We start from the raw sequence: 15,606 nt of genomic DNA on the forward strand, positions 1-15,606 counted from the left end.
ACCACCATCTCAGTACTGGAAGCATGGCACATCCTCAACTCCTTCAGTACTTCCCCAGATGCCTGCAGCTGTGATTCCAGGGGTGCCTTTTATGTCAACATCTGGATCCCAATGTGGCACTCATGCTGGCTAGAACCAGCTGCCCTGCCAATGAAAGGTTTGGCTGCTCACAGACTCTCATGTCTGGATCACATTCCCTGCCAGTCCCTGTGACTCCTGGGGTCAGAGGGAGGAGACAAAAAGCCTCAGTTTTAAGGAGTTAAACAACACGGAGTGACAACTTTGAGGTATAGAGGACCATGCAATAGGGCAAAGTGTCCAGAGCCCTGGTATGGATATGCAGGACAGTACGGGCAGAGGCGAGGTCAGGTCCCAGGTGGGTGTTACAGGACCCTCTCTTTGCATGCTGAAAAGTAAGGGTGGAAGTCTGCCAAGGCCAAGGGCTGCCCAGACATGAGATTCCTTCTCCCGACTCACCCACACAGGCTGTGCCTGTGATATCCGCGGTGTAGCCCAGCCTGCAGTGGCAGCGGAAGGAGCCGATGCTGTTGATGCACTGTCCATTCTTGCAGAGGTTGGGCAGTACCTTGCACTCGTCGATGTCTGCCGGAGGGAGGGAAGGACCTGTTAGTGCCAATACCGCCTCTGTCCCCATGCTCCTGTGCCAGCACTGTGCCAGGGCAGCTCAGACTCTCCCTGCGAGCCAGAGACTACATTCAGGGAGTTGTAAGATAGCGTCACAGAGGCTTCTTGTCTGCTCCAGGCACTGTGTAGGTCTGTCCCAGCCAGTTCCCGGTGGAATTCTGCCTGTATCCACATCTCTGCTTTCTCCCCTCTGCATCGAAGGTGATTCAGGCCCCAACTCACCTCTCCCATCAGTGGAGTACCCTGGCCCATGAGGACACATTTTCTTGTACTGGGTGGTTCCAGGAAGGGGGCAGAGTTCACACTGGGGACCCCAGCTGCGCCCACTGTTGCAGCAGCATTCAGATTTGGTGACCAAGTTGCGGTTGGTGGAGGACATCTGGCACATGGTTTGCAGTACTTCAGTGAAGCAGAATCCTTGGCGGGTGTCTGGACAGAGAGAGTGGGGATAGAAGGTCAGGATCTGAGACAGTGTCAGCACCAGGGATAACTGAGCAGCCTGTCCAGCCTGTGCTAGTTCCAGCATGGAGAGTAGTGTGGTTTGGATAATGCTAAAGGTAAAAGTGATGCCCCAACAACCGTTCCCCTCAGAAGCCCCAAAACACCTGAAAAGCATCATCTGCTACTAAAGAGACACTGCTCAAGACCCACCAGGACTTGGTAATTACCAATACATTCTGTGCCAGAGGGACTGACTTCAAAACCTTCATTGCAGTCACAGCGGTAACTTCCCACCGTGTTGATACAGCGGCCGTTGGGGCAGATTCCAGGCTTGGTGCGACACTCATTCTCATCTAGGAAGGAAGGAAGCAACCACAAAGAGCTGTTGTGAGGACAAATTTCAGCTTTCCATGAGTCTCCGTGCTACCACTCAGTTTGAAACACCCTCACATAGTCCTTGAGGACCACTTCCACATCCTTAGGCAGCTGAGAAACACATCCACCTGCCCTGGACCTCTCCCAAAGCAGGGTGGCCGAGTACTCAGCTTCCCTGGTTTGCACATTCTCCACCTGCAAGTGGCCAAGCTGCTGGGCTAGGAGCGGAGCTGGGCTTCTTCTGCATTCCTGCTGTGCCTAATACTGTGCAGGTCTGGGCTGTCCGGTGCTGGCCCTTCCAAAAGCAGCTCAGTGCAAAGAAGCTTAACACAGACATGAAAAGACTCAACAGAAAGGACACATGGCATAATGTGTGTCATCCTGTGCTGGAACTGTGTAGACCTATGGGTCCAGACATGAACAGAGGTTTTGTGTGTGTAGGCATCTAGTAGGATATAGGGGAAGTTCTGACACATGGGAAACCCTGGGGAGGGGCTGTTTGGCAGAAGGACACAAAGTAAATCTACATGGGCAATGCCTAGAAGAGGATGGTCTCCAGCCCGACTGGGAATCCCTCCCAGCCTGGTCCTTGGTACCTGTGCAGCCCTCTCCATCGGGCCTGCGTTGCATTCCTGGCGGACAGATGCACATGAAGGTGCCAATGAGATTCTTGCACAGCATCCCTCGAGACTCGCAGTCGTGCAGTCCCTCTGCACACTCATCCAGATCTGCAACCGAGAACCTCATGAGACCATGTTCAACCTGCCAGCTCTGCAGCACTGTGTGGGCAACTAGGAACTGAGTGCTCACATCTGCACTGCTCCGCAAATCCCTACTGCCTTGGTCCAGGCTGGCTGGCACACAGCATGAACACCAAGGTAGGTAAGAGTGAGCGCAAGCTCAGAGATGCCAGCTCAGAAGTCCTGCCTTCTCTCTGTACAGCACCAGAGACCAGTTAAGTGCAGGGGGCTGGGGAGAGCATGGGACCCCCCCTGATGGGTGCAGAAGGGAATTTTACCTCTGCACATTCTTCTGTCTTCTCGGAGGGCGTATCCAGATGGGCAGGTGCACTCGTAGGAGCCAAAGGTGTTGATGCAGCGGAAGGCACAGAGCAGGGGATTCAGTGCACATTCATTGATATCTGGGAGGCAGGAGAGAGGATAGAGCTCGACTGTGTGCTCTCAGTAGAGTCAGCTGGGCAGTACTGGTGGTGAACTTCCCCAGGACAGACTCCTCTCCTCCCCGTGCATTCATCTCATGAGAACTTTGTTCCACCAAGGCTTCCTGTCATGGTCATGGTTGCAGAGGGACAGACACCTGGTGTCTCAGCAGCTTTGATGGGGACAGGGTCCTGGCTCCTTGGTGAGGCAGCTCCTGCATTTAGGCAGGTCTCCAGACCTCCTCCTGGGCTCCAGCCTCAGAGGAAGCCAAAAGGGACCAGCGCTGATGTACACACTCGTGTGGAGATGAGCCCCAGCCAGCTTTTCTACACTGTTCACTGGAGGCTGACCTGACTGCTGCTCACCCAGGTAGTGACCCAGTGGGGTCACACACATGGCCCAGTATGCAATGGGGGTGCAGGGATTGTCCCACAGCAGCATTACCTTCACATGTCATCATGGGACCTGGCTCAAAACCCTCATCACAGGCGCACTCGAAGCCTCCCACCACGTTGGTGCAGGTACCGTTCCCACAAGGGTTGCCAATGGAGCACTCATCGGTATCTGGAGGAAGCCAGGACCACATTAGGTGGATGAGTTAAATAGAAAAATGCAGGCTGGTCTCTTCTTGCAGCCAGATCATTCAAACAAGCCCAGCAAAGCCAGGAGCCAGGGGCAAAAAAAGTACACACACACACGCACACACAGGCATGCACATGCTCGTGACCTCTGATCTAAGGAGGATAAAAGCAAGAGGGAGCAGGTGCTCCCCATGCAGACCCTTACCCACGCAGTTGACTCCCGTGTAGTCCAGGTTGTACCCGAAGGGGCACTCGCAGCGGAAAGACCCATCAGTGTTAATGCAGGCCCCATTTATGCAGACACCCAGGTTCTCTGAGCATTCATTAACATCTAGAAGGGAAACCAAGGCAATGAAACCTCATGTGAGCACGCAGCCAGAAACATATCCCTGTCCTCTCAGGACCGACCCTGCAATCTCAGATACTCCCTCTCCAGAGTTGGGAGCTGAACCTTTGGTGAACAGTCAGAGACGATGAGCTCGGGAGGGCACCCAGTCCTATGTCCCTCCCCTCCTGCCACTGGGATTCAACCCTACTCTCCAGATAGCCTAAGTTTGGTTGCTTCTAGGCAACCTTCCCACAAAACAAATTTCTTCTCATCCCTAGATCAGACCTTACCTTCTCGGGTGTCACCTGGGCCTGGGATGGCTCCATGGCCATATGGACACAGCTCCTGGAAGGCAACTGGAAGAAAGCAGAAAAGTGAGATATGCTTACAAGTGCTTTTACTCACAGAAGCTGAAATGTGCTTTGGAGGCTTCTAGAGCAGGGCTGAGAGCTAGACAGCTCACTGCCCATGGGAGGCCACAAAACCCTGGCTGGCTGGAAAACACCTGCGCTTGCCTTGGATCTGGAGGCACTGAGATGCTTTTGCCTTATCTAAAACCCTGCAGAGAACTGAGAGCAGGTCCAAAGCAGAAATAAGCCTGACTGTGGTTGCTGGAGTCCCTGGGAATACTGCAGTCCAGTAAGAGCTACTAGGTTTCAAAGCAGTAGTCTCCAGATGGAGGAGCCCACTTTGCTGGACGGCTTACATTGCTGGTTGTCTTGCCTTACCTGCACACCTTCCCCACACTCTGCGCGTGTTGGAGACACACGCAGCCATCTCTTCCATGGAGCACACCTACCGTTTCCTTCCTGCGGGCACAGCTCACAGGGGTCTCCCCAGCCTTCTCCTGGCATCTTGCTGCAGCAACACCGAGCCTTGGTTGTGTTGAAGGCCTTGGGGACAGAGCACTTTCCATTGTCAAAGCGAGTGAAGCAGAAACTCTGGCGAGTGTCTGTAGGAGGGTGGGGAAATGCACAGGTCATTGCAGACATCCAGGATGGTTATGCTCCCCTCCCCACCGCGATGAGCTGCACTCACCAAAGCACCGTCGGCCGTTATCAGACAGCACAAAGCCTGGAGGGCAGACACACTGGAAGCTGCCGGGGGTATTGGTGCATGTCCCAAAGAGGCAGATGTTGGGCTCTTCTTCACACTCGTTGATATCTGGGAGCACCAGGGATGTATTACTTACAGAGCAGCCAAAAGTTACTCCTTTCCTTATTGCATTAAAACCACCTGAAGCTGTGATGTCAGGGGAGCTCTGATGCCTGCAGGACATCACCCTGGCCCTAACCCTTAACCGACCCTCAGGGCAAATGGGACAATGAAGAGGCCAGGGCACAGCAAAACCACCGAGCCTCCTCCGTCATGGGAGCAGGCCTTGCCTTGCTCTGTGTCCAATTGCTTTCAAGAAGATATTTGGGGATGGTCATGCATGCCCCAGCCCACTCAGGAAGAATATGGTTGTTCTGGGAATAGTCCAAGATGTCCACATGCTGTGCTGGAAATGGAGGAGGCAGAGAGGCAACATTACCGATGCAGTTGTCGTTCTGCACCTCATACCCAGGGGGGCAGATACAACGGAAGGAGCCCTCCAGGTTCTGGCAGGTGCCTGGGGAGCAGGTCCCAGGCAGGCTCACGCACTCGTTGATGTCTGCAGGAGAGGGGAAATAACCAGTGATAGTGTCTGTGCTCAGCTCAGAGGGCTTGGGTGCAGGGTACCTTACTGCACCCAGGCCCTACCTTACTGCACCCTACTTTGCCCAAAAGATGCAAGGGAAGCAGAGAAGATATTTTCCAGAATGCTCTACCTTGTGCACCCTGGGAACATGGACTCAGCCCTGCAGGACGTGGTGCTGCAGGAGGCAGGGTGGTGGACACAAGTAACCAGAGTCCAACGTGCCTGCCTGCCTGCCCCCAGAGTCCCTGCCTGCAGGATAGTTGCCAAGGCATCCCTGGTACAACTCTGCATGCTTTAGGGACATGGACAGGACAACATTTCTCCTTGCTGCCTGCGGGTCTCAGCACATGGAAAAGGACTGGGTTGACTGTTCCCTGCATTGCTGGAAGGGAGATGCAGGCATAGTGGGGGCCAGTCCAGCTCTCCATGGGCAGTCAAATGACCAGGCTTTGGCTCCAGAGGACTTGGGGCCTTGTGAGCAGTTCTGGAGAGTCCACTGCTCAGTTGCCTCTGATGAGACGAGCGTGGGGACCACGTCTCATAGCACCGCACAGTGCCAGCCACACCAACATACAGCTCAACCCACTGAGAAGGGCCAGCCTCCTGCCCAGACACTCACCTACGCAGTTCTTCCCATCAGGGGTCCGGTCATACCCCTCTTGACACAGGCACTGGAAGGAACCGATGCTGTTGATGCACTGGCCGTTTCGACACACCTGCCCCACCAGGGATGAACACTCATCAATGTCTGTGGGAGGAAAATGATAAGCACAACGGGAAGAGATATGCACAGCGTGTGAGTGTCAGTGTGCCACCTTAGCCAGCCCTACACCTCTGACACATACAACTATGCCTACAGCCACTGCCAGGTGACACCCAGAGGTCACTTTTACAGCCACTGCCAGGTGACACCCAGAGCTGACCCCCTGTATGCCACTGTGTGACACCCCATGCCCTACAGCCATTGCCACATTGATCCCGATCAGTAATCCATGCGGTCAGGGTTTCGTGCAACTCACCCATGCAGTCGTTATTGTGTGTTAGCTCAAAGCCAGGGAAGCAGAGGCAGTTGTAGGAGCCAACTGTGTTCTTGCAGGTCCCGTTTCCACAGGGCTGTCGGTCACATTCATCAATGTCTGCAGAGAGAAGGTCACAGCTGATTCAGGGGCTGAGTGAGCTAAAAGCCACTGTCTTGGGTGTGCAGACAGGGTCCAGGCAGCTGCACAACACCCCTGTAGCTTGCAGGGGCAGCCTGGGATCGAAAGGACACAGTGGCCCTTGGCTGTCCTTGGCACTACCCAGCGGGTGCTGGAGAGAGCTCACGTCCATCCCGATCCATGATTCACATGGCAGGGCTGTGCCAGTCACACTGACCCATGCACATGGTCTGCTCCCCCGTGGCCTTGAAGCCGTTGTGGCAGATGCAGACGTAGCTGCCCTCGGTGTCAACGCAGTCCCCGTGGCTGCAGACGTTGGGGATCTCCTGGCATTCGTTGCGACCTAAAGCAAAGCAAAGTGGGCACTAGTGAGCGGAAGGGATGGACCAAACGGGAAGAGCCAAGGCACTGGCCTTCTGCAGACCCCTGCCTGCTGGTGGGAAGCTGTGTCTGTGAGCAGCAGCACAGCAGGACAGGGTCTTGGTTTTCTGAGAGGTGGCTTCACAGAGAACAAGATTTATGCACTGTGATCTCTAAAAAAAATAAATTTAATTGGAGAAAATGGCCTGACTAAAGCTGTACTTCACAGTGACCTTCTCTCATCCCTCAGGAGCCCAGAATCCCTGGGAATTGTTCCCAAAGTACAGTTATGCCATAATCACAGCACAGCCAGATCATAGTCCCCAGGCTTGACAAAAGACCAGGAACCCATGCACGGGACTGGCATGTCCTTCATCCTGTCCTTCCTTGGGTCCACACATGGTGGTCTGCAAAACCATCTGAGGAGCCTAGGCAGGGGTGTCAGCGCCTCGCACACGTGTCTCTGGAATAGGTAGCAAAGAGCTCCCATCTTACCCACGCAGGCTCCGCTAGGCGACAGCTTGTATCCAGTTGAGCATTCGCACCTGTAACTGCCCGGGATGTTGATGCAGTCGGCGTTGCGCTGGCAGAGGTTCTCCCCACTGCTGCACTCATCGATGTCTGTGGAAGGAGAGCAGTGCAAAGCTGGACTCTGCAGAGTGCCAGGCACTCACCAGGCACCATCATCCTGGTAGGGCTGGAGTGGCTGAGTGGAGTCAACTGAATTTTAACCCTTGGTTTGCTCCGATCAGGGTCAATTTTCAACCTTTTTCTATTGCTTTGCAAAAAAATAATGGGAATTTTAGTTACAACTCAAAACTTTGAAACACTCACATTTGCAAACTTTTTCTAAAAAAAACCAAAAAAACAGAGGAAGGAAAAACCAGACAGGAACATGAATGGAAATCAGCAATTTTTGTCCAAGCATTGATGTGAAAAATGAAGAAGATTTCAAGAAGGCTGAGAACATGTACACTCTGTCCATGTCTGCTGACAGCCCTCACCCTGGTGCTCCATGAGGTGGGGAGATGCTAGTCCCACGCTGAGAACCCCCACCCTCCTGGGCACCCTTGGCAGCGTTGCCCCGGCTGCCCCGTTACCTTCGCAGATGAGCAGGATGTTGTTGTAGCTGAATCCAATGGGACACTCGCACCTGAAGCTGCCGATTTGGTTGATGCAGACACCGTTCGTGCAGATAGCAGGGATCTCACTGCACTCATCAATATCTGCACACAGACAACATCTCTCAGCTTCCCAGGAAGGCAGCAGGGAGGAAAGCATCCCCCATAGCTGGGAGACTGCTGCCTTTGTTCATTCTAAAAAGAAGACTAGCAGGAAAGGGCCACCAGAAAAACAGTGGAGGAACTTTTGGAGGATTGATACTGGATTTTGCAGATCATGCCAGGCTAGGACCGCTCTGCAGAGGTCTGGGTACACAGCAGAGTCACACAAGACTCCAAGTTGTAGGAACCATGGGATTGCTGGCAGAGCCTGCACAGCACACGTTGGGAGGGATCCTACCCAGGACATCCACCTTGTTTTCTCTGAGTGTGTCTCTGCAGTAACATGGACACTTGCTTAGGCTCTGGGACCAGGCTGCAAATGGGAAGTCCAGGGGGTCACTGAAATACTGAGAGGGCTCCAGGGTCCCTGACTCTGTCGCTGTGCCCAGCACAATCTACCACCAGCCCTGCCAGCCCTGCAGCCTTGCACTGATACACTCTTCCACTTTCTTCCTGTGGGCAGAAGATTAATTCATCTCCTTCTTCTTCAGTCCTCTGGCTGGCACTGCCAAGGCCAGGTGAAGCAATGGTTAACTAATCTGTTTGTCTCACAAACTACCAGCGAGTCCATCTTTCAAGACTGCAAAACATCTGTAGAGGCCCACAAATCGTAGGACTTTCAACAGTAGCTCTGGCTTTCCATCTACCAAAGCACAAACCTGAAACCTTGGCTCTCAGCAGTGCCCTGCTGCTGTAGGGCCGGTGCTGCCGGCAGTGTGAGCACCAGGGCTATCACAGGTCTGGATCTACCGAGCCACTGGCCACTGTCTGTGGTCACTGGCCACCTGTCTCTCCAGCTGGGACAGAAACCAAGGCACAATTGCGAATGTGGGGGGGTCCGAGCAGCCCAGCCACTCAGGAGATAAGCTTGAAGGCTTGGCCAGCTGCTTGGAGCCGTATCTGCCCACCTCTTTTCCTTGTCTCTCCTCTGCTCAGGGCTTAATTTACTAAGGGAGGGGAAAGGAACAAGCTCACAAGCACTGTGGGATGAAAGCAGAGGGGCAGAGAGCAGACCTGGCTCCACAGGGCATGGGAGCTCTACTCACCGATCGGCTTTCCTGTGTGGATGTCGATGATAAACCCGGGGGCCTGGTTCCCACACAGGATCTGGTACTCAGCTGGAAGAGGAACACCGAGGTCATGGCCATGCCCAGTGGGCAGAGTGGGGTGCAGCCAGGGACGAGAGGGATAAGGGCCAACTACGGCTGGAGTGAGCAGAGAGGGGGTCTGGCAGGAGGGGATCTGCACGCTGCTTGGCCAGGAGTTGCAGGGCCCGGCACATGGGGAACCCAAGAACAGGTATGGCATCAGGCAAAGGGCTTACATGTGCATACACACCACATAAAAGGCATGCACACACATTTCATCTGTGTGCCTCGGATGCAGGTACAGACTCACTTCTCCATGCAGTGCACGGCCAGCACTCCCCTCTGCAACGCTGCCACCCACACCTAGCCTGCCCACGCAGCCCACACATCGTCTCTCCACAGATATTGTCGCAGTCCCCTGTGTCCTTCTAGTGCAATGCATGTCCCCATAGCGCTGACCCACAGGCGCTGCCTGCCAGACATGATGCTCTCCCTTCTCCCCTCTATTTTGTTAGTGTTTGTGCCTCAAAGTGCATGGGATTGCCAGAAAAGTGAGGGGGCATCCACAGTATCAAGATGCTCTTCCAGAAAGGTTGACTTACGGCTGGCTGGTGTGGGACAGGGCTCGCATGGCTTGTTCCAGGCCTTGCCAATGTTGTAGGAGCAGCAGCACATCTTCTTGGTCATGTTGAAGGACAGCTCGTTCTCACACGTGTCGTTGTAGTTGCGATAGCACACGCTCTTCCTCATGTCTGCAAAGGCAGCCCAGACAGCGTCTCGTGCCAGCGCCACGAATGGGTGTTGCCAGCCCCAGGGCACTCATTGCTGGGGATGTGCCACCCTGTCCTTTTCTGGTGCTCAGGGACTGCAGGTGACACACAGGGGAGCCCAGCAAAGCAGCTGCAGTGATGGGCTGAAGCCCTGCTCCGGTGAGAGCATTGGGTCCTGCCCCATAGCAGGCAGTGGCAATGCTCTGCTGGGTCTCTCACCACCCCGTACCAGCCGCTCTCCCTATAACTGCTGGCAGGGTGAGCGTCAGCCCCTCTGGCACTGGCAACATGTGTGGCATAGGGGCAGGGATGCGGTGAGGCACTGGTGAACTCGGGCATCCTGAGTCCCAGCCCCCTGCTCTCAGCATTTCTGCTCCATCCGCCCAGCCACGTTGCCCACCCCGTGCTGCTCACAGCACAAGTCAGGGGTCACGCACAGGCAGGGCACTGCCAGACCCCTTCCCGGAGATTCGGACCATGGCATACCCATGCAGTTGTTTCCTCCATTGACTTGCATGTATTCAGGGGGGCACACGCAGGTGTAGTTGCCAAGGGTGTTGTAGCAGGTCCCAGGGCCACAGATCCCAATGTGAGCAGAGCACTCATCAATATCTGCCGAATAAAGGAGATTGGAGGTCAAAGCACTGGGCACAGGTAGAGAAGGGCCTGACATGGGGTTGAGGGTAGGCTTGGCACAAGGTATGGATGGGCCTCACACAGGGACCAGGCTGGCCTGGCACTGGGAAAGGGGACAGGGTTTGTGATGAGGATGGGAAGTCTGGAAGAAAAAGTGGAAGGGATGCTGCCAACCACTCCTAGGGCAGCCCAGATACACGCACAACTCTGTTGCACACACATGCACACATGCATGCACATACGTGTGCCGCACGCGCCAGGCACACAGACAAGCACAGGCACCACGGTGCAGCTACCTTCACAGATGCGTGTGTCCTCATTGAGGTAGTAGCCAAGGGGGCACTCACACTGGAAGCTGCCAAAAGTGTTCACGCAGTTGCCGCCCTGGCAGAGGCCTGGCAGCTCCTGGCACTCGTCGATATCTGAGGAGGGAGAGCAGCCGGGAGGTGTTCGCTGCCTGCCAGACCAGCCCAGGCAGTGCCTTCACCCCGGCATCCCCGGCAGTTTCATCCCACCACCTTCAGCCCAAGCGGCTCGGCCAGGTGGCCGGAGCACATTCGAGGAAAGCACACACTTGCTGTTTATCGTTTGGTGGTCAGGGGCTCGGTGGGCACCCAGCCAGCCCAGTGCTACGGCTGGGGTCCCCCAGCACCCAAGTCCCTGGTGAGAGGGCATGGGGCCGGGTCGGCTTACCTTCCAGGATGACAGTGATGGGGTTGGGCCGGAAACCTTCTCCTCCAGGGCACAAGGTCTTGTACTCAGCTGCGGAAAAAGTCAGTCAGGGGGATCCTGAGCTGAGCGGGCTCCCATGAAACAGGAGGGGTAGGGAGAACCAGGAGAAACCCAGGAGAAATAGGCCATGAGGATGGTGACAGTGGTCCAGATGGAACAGCCTGACTCCCATCGCATGCCGAGCCAACTTAGCCACACTGTCTCTGCCTGCTCACCCTTGAATGGGGTTATTCCACATCCACTGCCCTCCCCCAGCCTACTGGACTAGGAATGAAGGATCCCAATCTGGATCACCCAAGCACAACCAGCCTGGTCTCACCCACCCCACTTCACCTGTCCCCTGCTCTGGTCCACCTGCCTAGCCCTGCACTGACACAACAGGGTTGCTTTCTTCTCCCTCAGCTTCCCTTGCTCCATTGTGATGATGGCATATCCTGGAGCCAGCGCCCAGCCTGAGTTGAGAAGCCATAGGGAAGCAGCCTCTTTTCTTTGCTCTGCTCTGTGCTGCCCATCTGGCCTGAGCCCAAGTTCACCCCAGACATTTTCCCAACTCACTCGTGTTGGCTGGAGGACAAAGCTCGCAGGGGTTGCCCCATGCCCGACCCAGTGAGCAGCAGCAGGATGCCCGAGTGACCCCAACTCCAATTTCTGCGCTGCAGGAGATCCCCCCATCTCCTCGATCCTGAGTGTCCAGGAAGCAGTTCCCAACACGGGTATCTGTACAAAGACAGCAGTGGGTGAGCAAAGCCTCTCCAGTAAAGACTTGTGTGGACAGGAGGAATAGCACTATTGCCTCAAGGAGTAGGGAGGGGGTAAGGCCCCAGTCCTGTCCCAGATGTCCACACTGTTAGCTACCTGTGTTGTAGTAAACCACATCCAGACTGTCCTTGCAGCTCATGACTTTGGGAACCCTTCAAGAATAAAGTGTGCCCAGCTTGTCTGGTAAAAACCACGCTGGAGGTCATAGCATGGTGGCCTGTCTTCAGTACGCCTAGGGAGCATGACCCAACTAATGCTACCAGTAAACCAGGGCCTTTCAAGAAACAAACACTTAAGAATAGCTCCAGAGCTGCCCAGGAATAACATTGCTTCAAGCAGGAGAGCACCCACACTGGTGACATGAGGTGGGCCAGGCTTAACAGGAGGTAGGTACTCTTCTGCTGCTGCAGGGTTAAGCCCATCATGGACAGCCAGGTATTTAGCAGGGCAGATAGTGGTCAGCCACTCCAGGCTCTGGTAGTGGCCAGTTCCAGCTATGTGGGACCAACAAGAAGGACCACCAAGGTCTTGGATGGAAGGTGTGCTCTCCACACAGGTCCCCACTCACCCACACAGCCCACACCAGTGGGGTTCAGCTCGAAGTCCTGCGGACAGTTGCACAGGTAGCTGCCAGGGGTGTTGACGCACAGGCCATTGATACAGTTCACAGGGTCTGCACATTCATTGATGTCTGAAAGGATGGAAAGATGAACACTGTAAAAAAAAGATGAAGACTGCCACAGAAACCACAGCCCCAGCCCTAAGCTCTGTACTGTGTGTTCAGGGTGTAATCCCATGACCATGGTGTTTCTAAGGCTTTTCATGTGGTGGCAGGCAAAGCCCTTCTAGAAACAGACCTTGCCTTGTCCTACCTCACACCACCCTGCCCAGAGTCAGAAGAAAGGAGCAGAACCACACTAAGCTTTCCCTCCTATCCACTGAAGGCCCACCTTCCAGCAGCATCGGGGCCTTGCCAAGAGCAAAGACACATCACCACATCACCCAGGGACACTTAATTGGCTTTAGGCTGCTAGTGCCACTCCCTGTCATGGTTGGGGGAAGCGCACACCAGCAGATCACAGAGCAGTGATCCTCATCCAACAGCCCTGTGAAAGTCCTTATACCTGTGCAGTTGCCTCCACTCCTGTCCAGTTCATAGCCATCGTCACAGGCGCAGCGGAACATCCCGGGCAGGTTCTGGCAGGTCCCAAAGACACAGATATTCTGGAAGGTGCATTCATCAATGTCTGCAAAACAAGGAGAGCTGGGTACTGAGGATCTGGTAGAGTGAGGGCCAGGACAGGCCTCTCCTGCTCCCATCTCAAAGCAGAGCTACAGCCCAGCTGTGGGTAACACATCTCAGGATGGTTCTATTGCCAGGGGGTACCATCTCCTAGGTGAGCAGGACCAGGCATTCTCTGTGTATGCCCTATCCCCTCATCCCTGTTTTGCTGATTGTCCACATCTTGCATGGATCCTTGGCTTAGCCCAGCCTCTCTGCAGGCTGGGGGCCAACTCCTGTAAGTGGAAAAGCTGGCACCTCAGGAGCCTTGCACCACTCCCTGATGGTGGGTCTTGCTTAATAATGGCTCAGGTGGTGACAAGTGCAGTGGAGAGACCAAGGCCAGAAAGGACGTGGACACTGGATCTCCTGGAGCAGCAGTCAAAACTCTGGGCACTTACCCTGGCAGGCCTTGCTGTCCTCTGTGGGATTGAAGCCCATCTCGCACTCACAGCGGTAACCCCCAGGTGCGTTGAGACACTGTCCATTCTCACACAGGTTCACGTTGTCCGCACACTCGTCCACATCTAGAGAGAGTCAAGCATGAGACTGACGTGGTGTCCACCCGAAGATGGAAGCTTCCCCCAGCTTGCCCAGAAAATTCCCACAAGCTTGTTCCCACCCTTCTGCTGGGAGGCTGCTAGAAGGGGGCTGCAACACTTCTTATTGCCTTGATCCTCCCCAAACACCTGCTGAGAAGAAGGTGGATCTCTGCTGAAGGTATCTGAGCAGGCTGTGGTGCAGGGCAGGCTGCAGTGGCTTTTGGGGGACATCTGGTTTGGGGAACTCCAGACACAGGCAGCCAGGTCCTGAGCCAGGCTGGTGGTTAAGAGGGGGTGACTCCATGTCCCAGCAGGATGCCCAAGCCACGTTCCTGCTGCCAATTGAGTCTACGGGCCTCACCTGAGCAGGAGAAGCCGTCCCCGTTGAAGCCTTCTCGGCAGGCGCATCGGTAGGAGCCTGGTGTGTTGACGCAGTTGGCGTTCAGGTTGCACTTGTGCTCTTCGGTTGCACACTCATCCAGATCTGGGCAGGGAGAACACCCTTGTCACTGTTTTGCCTCTGGCCTTTCCTCTAAGCCTGGGCAGCTAGCGTAGGGCCCAGGGGGTGCACAAATGGCCCAGGAGACTGCAGCCTCCAGGCACTTGGAGCACTCATGAGGCTCCAACACATCTCTGTGAGCCTCTATGGCCATGAGACACTCCCCTGGTAGTGCTGACACAGACAATATGGCAGTGAGACACTTTCACACACACATACACACGTTCCCATTACCTCCCCAGTTCAGACACACGTATCCACACACATATCCTTACATCCCTCCATACACACCACACACATGCCAGTAAGTCCCTGCATGCATAGACACACACCATACACACGCCAACACATCCCTACACATCTCCCACATCTGCGTATCCGTGCATACATACCACACCATGCCCCAACCTGTCACCACGCAGCCACATTGCTGATCTATGACATTCATCCACACTCATCTCAATACCATGTCCACACACTCCACATCCCACAAATACATGCCCTTGCTCCCACACTGATGGCTTCACAGACACGGTTGCAGGGCCTAACAGTGCAACACCCGTATGCCCACACCTAGAGTCACCCTCTGTCACACACCCACATCTCTCCACACGTCCATAAATCCTCATGCAGGGCTCCTGGGGCTCAAGAGCATTTTAAGTGCAGGTGTCAGCTCACCCCAGCCTTCACAGGTGCCCACAGAACACCTAGACACATGAACACCCTCTCCTGGGATGAGAACTCACCGTTGCACTTCAGCCCGTCTCCAAGCCAGCCTGTGCGACACTTGCATTTGAAGCTCCCAGGCACGTTGATGCAGGAGGCGTGCATGTCGCAGTTGTGAGCCCCGATCTCACATTCATCAATGTCTGCAGGAAGGAAGGACATCAGAGCTGACACAGCTCAGCTCTCCCAGGAGAGGAGGGGGCAGCCGGGTACAATCCTGCTAACGAGTCTGGACTGACTCCTGGGAGTCTGGACCCCAGGGGACGGGAACAAGGTGCTTTGGGGAACAGGCTGCCTGGAGTTGTACCCTTGAGCTGAGGAGCTGATCTGTGCTCACCCCTGGAAGAGGCAGGAAGGGCAGACCCCTGGTTTGGCTATAAACTAGGAAAGTGTCAATTCCTGCCTGCAGCTTGCCTTTGTGGCAATCTCTGCCTGCCCAGGAGGGGCTCCCAGCTCACAACCACATCCCTAGGTGTCCACAGCATCCCCCAGGACAGGGATGGTGTTCTCTCCACAGCAGCTGCAGGAGGCGTTTGTGAGGGCTCCCACCAGCACCCCTAG

At 55.1% G+C, this 15,606-nt stretch overlaps 1 protein-coding gene across 1 annotated transcript in view; it reads right to left on the minus strand.

The window, feature by feature from the left end:
- The window catches only part of FBN3 (fibrillin 3), a 115,607-nt gene that overhangs the window by 7,730 nt on the left and 92,271 nt on the right, over positions 1–15,606 (minus strand). Inside the window, exons 32-58 of the mRNA XM_075038096.1 lie at positions 15,066–15,188; positions 14,182–14,304; positions 13,680–13,805; positions 13,121–13,243; positions 12,565–12,687; positions 11,793–11,954; positions 11,199–11,267; positions 10,802–10,927; positions 10,356–10,481; positions 9,702–9,851; positions 9,058–9,129; positions 7,829–7,954; positions 7,224–7,349; positions 6,586–6,711; positions 6,231–6,347; positions 5,831–5,959; positions 5,065–5,184; positions 4,569–4,694; positions 4,330–4,482; positions 3,821–3,886; positions 3,408–3,533; positions 3,066–3,185; positions 2,480–2,602; positions 2,058–2,189; positions 1,314–1,439; positions 868–1,074; positions 478–603 (exon numbers count right to left, since the gene is read on the minus strand). Of these exons, the coding sequence (XP_074894197.1) occupies positions 478–603; positions 868–1,074; positions 1,314–1,439; positions 2,058–2,189; positions 2,480–2,602; positions 3,066–3,185; positions 3,408–3,533; positions 3,821–3,886; positions 4,330–4,482; positions 4,569–4,694; positions 5,065–5,184; positions 5,831–5,959; positions 6,231–6,347; positions 6,586–6,711; positions 7,224–7,349; positions 7,829–7,954; positions 9,058–9,129; positions 9,702–9,851; positions 10,356–10,481; positions 10,802–10,927; positions 11,199–11,267; positions 11,793–11,954; positions 12,565–12,687; positions 13,121–13,243; positions 13,680–13,805; positions 14,182–14,304; positions 15,066–15,188 (3,372 nt within the window). The remainder of the gene's footprint in view (positions 1–477; positions 604–867; positions 1,075–1,313; positions 1,440–2,057; positions 2,190–2,479; positions 2,603–3,065; positions 3,186–3,407; positions 3,534–3,820; positions 3,887–4,329; positions 4,483–4,568; positions 4,695–5,064; positions 5,185–5,830; positions 5,960–6,230; positions 6,348–6,585; positions 6,712–7,223; positions 7,350–7,828; positions 7,955–9,057; positions 9,130–9,701; positions 9,852–10,355; positions 10,482–10,801; positions 10,928–11,198; positions 11,268–11,792; positions 11,955–12,564; positions 12,688–13,120; positions 13,244–13,679; positions 13,806–14,181; positions 14,305–15,065; positions 15,189–15,606) is intronic.

Source organism: Buteo buteo, chromosome 10 (assembly GCF_964188355.1).
Source record: "Buteo buteo chromosome 10, bButBut1.hap1.1, whole genome shotgun sequence".
NCBI lineage: Eukaryota > Metazoa > Chordata > Aves > Accipitriformes > Accipitridae > Buteo > Buteo buteo.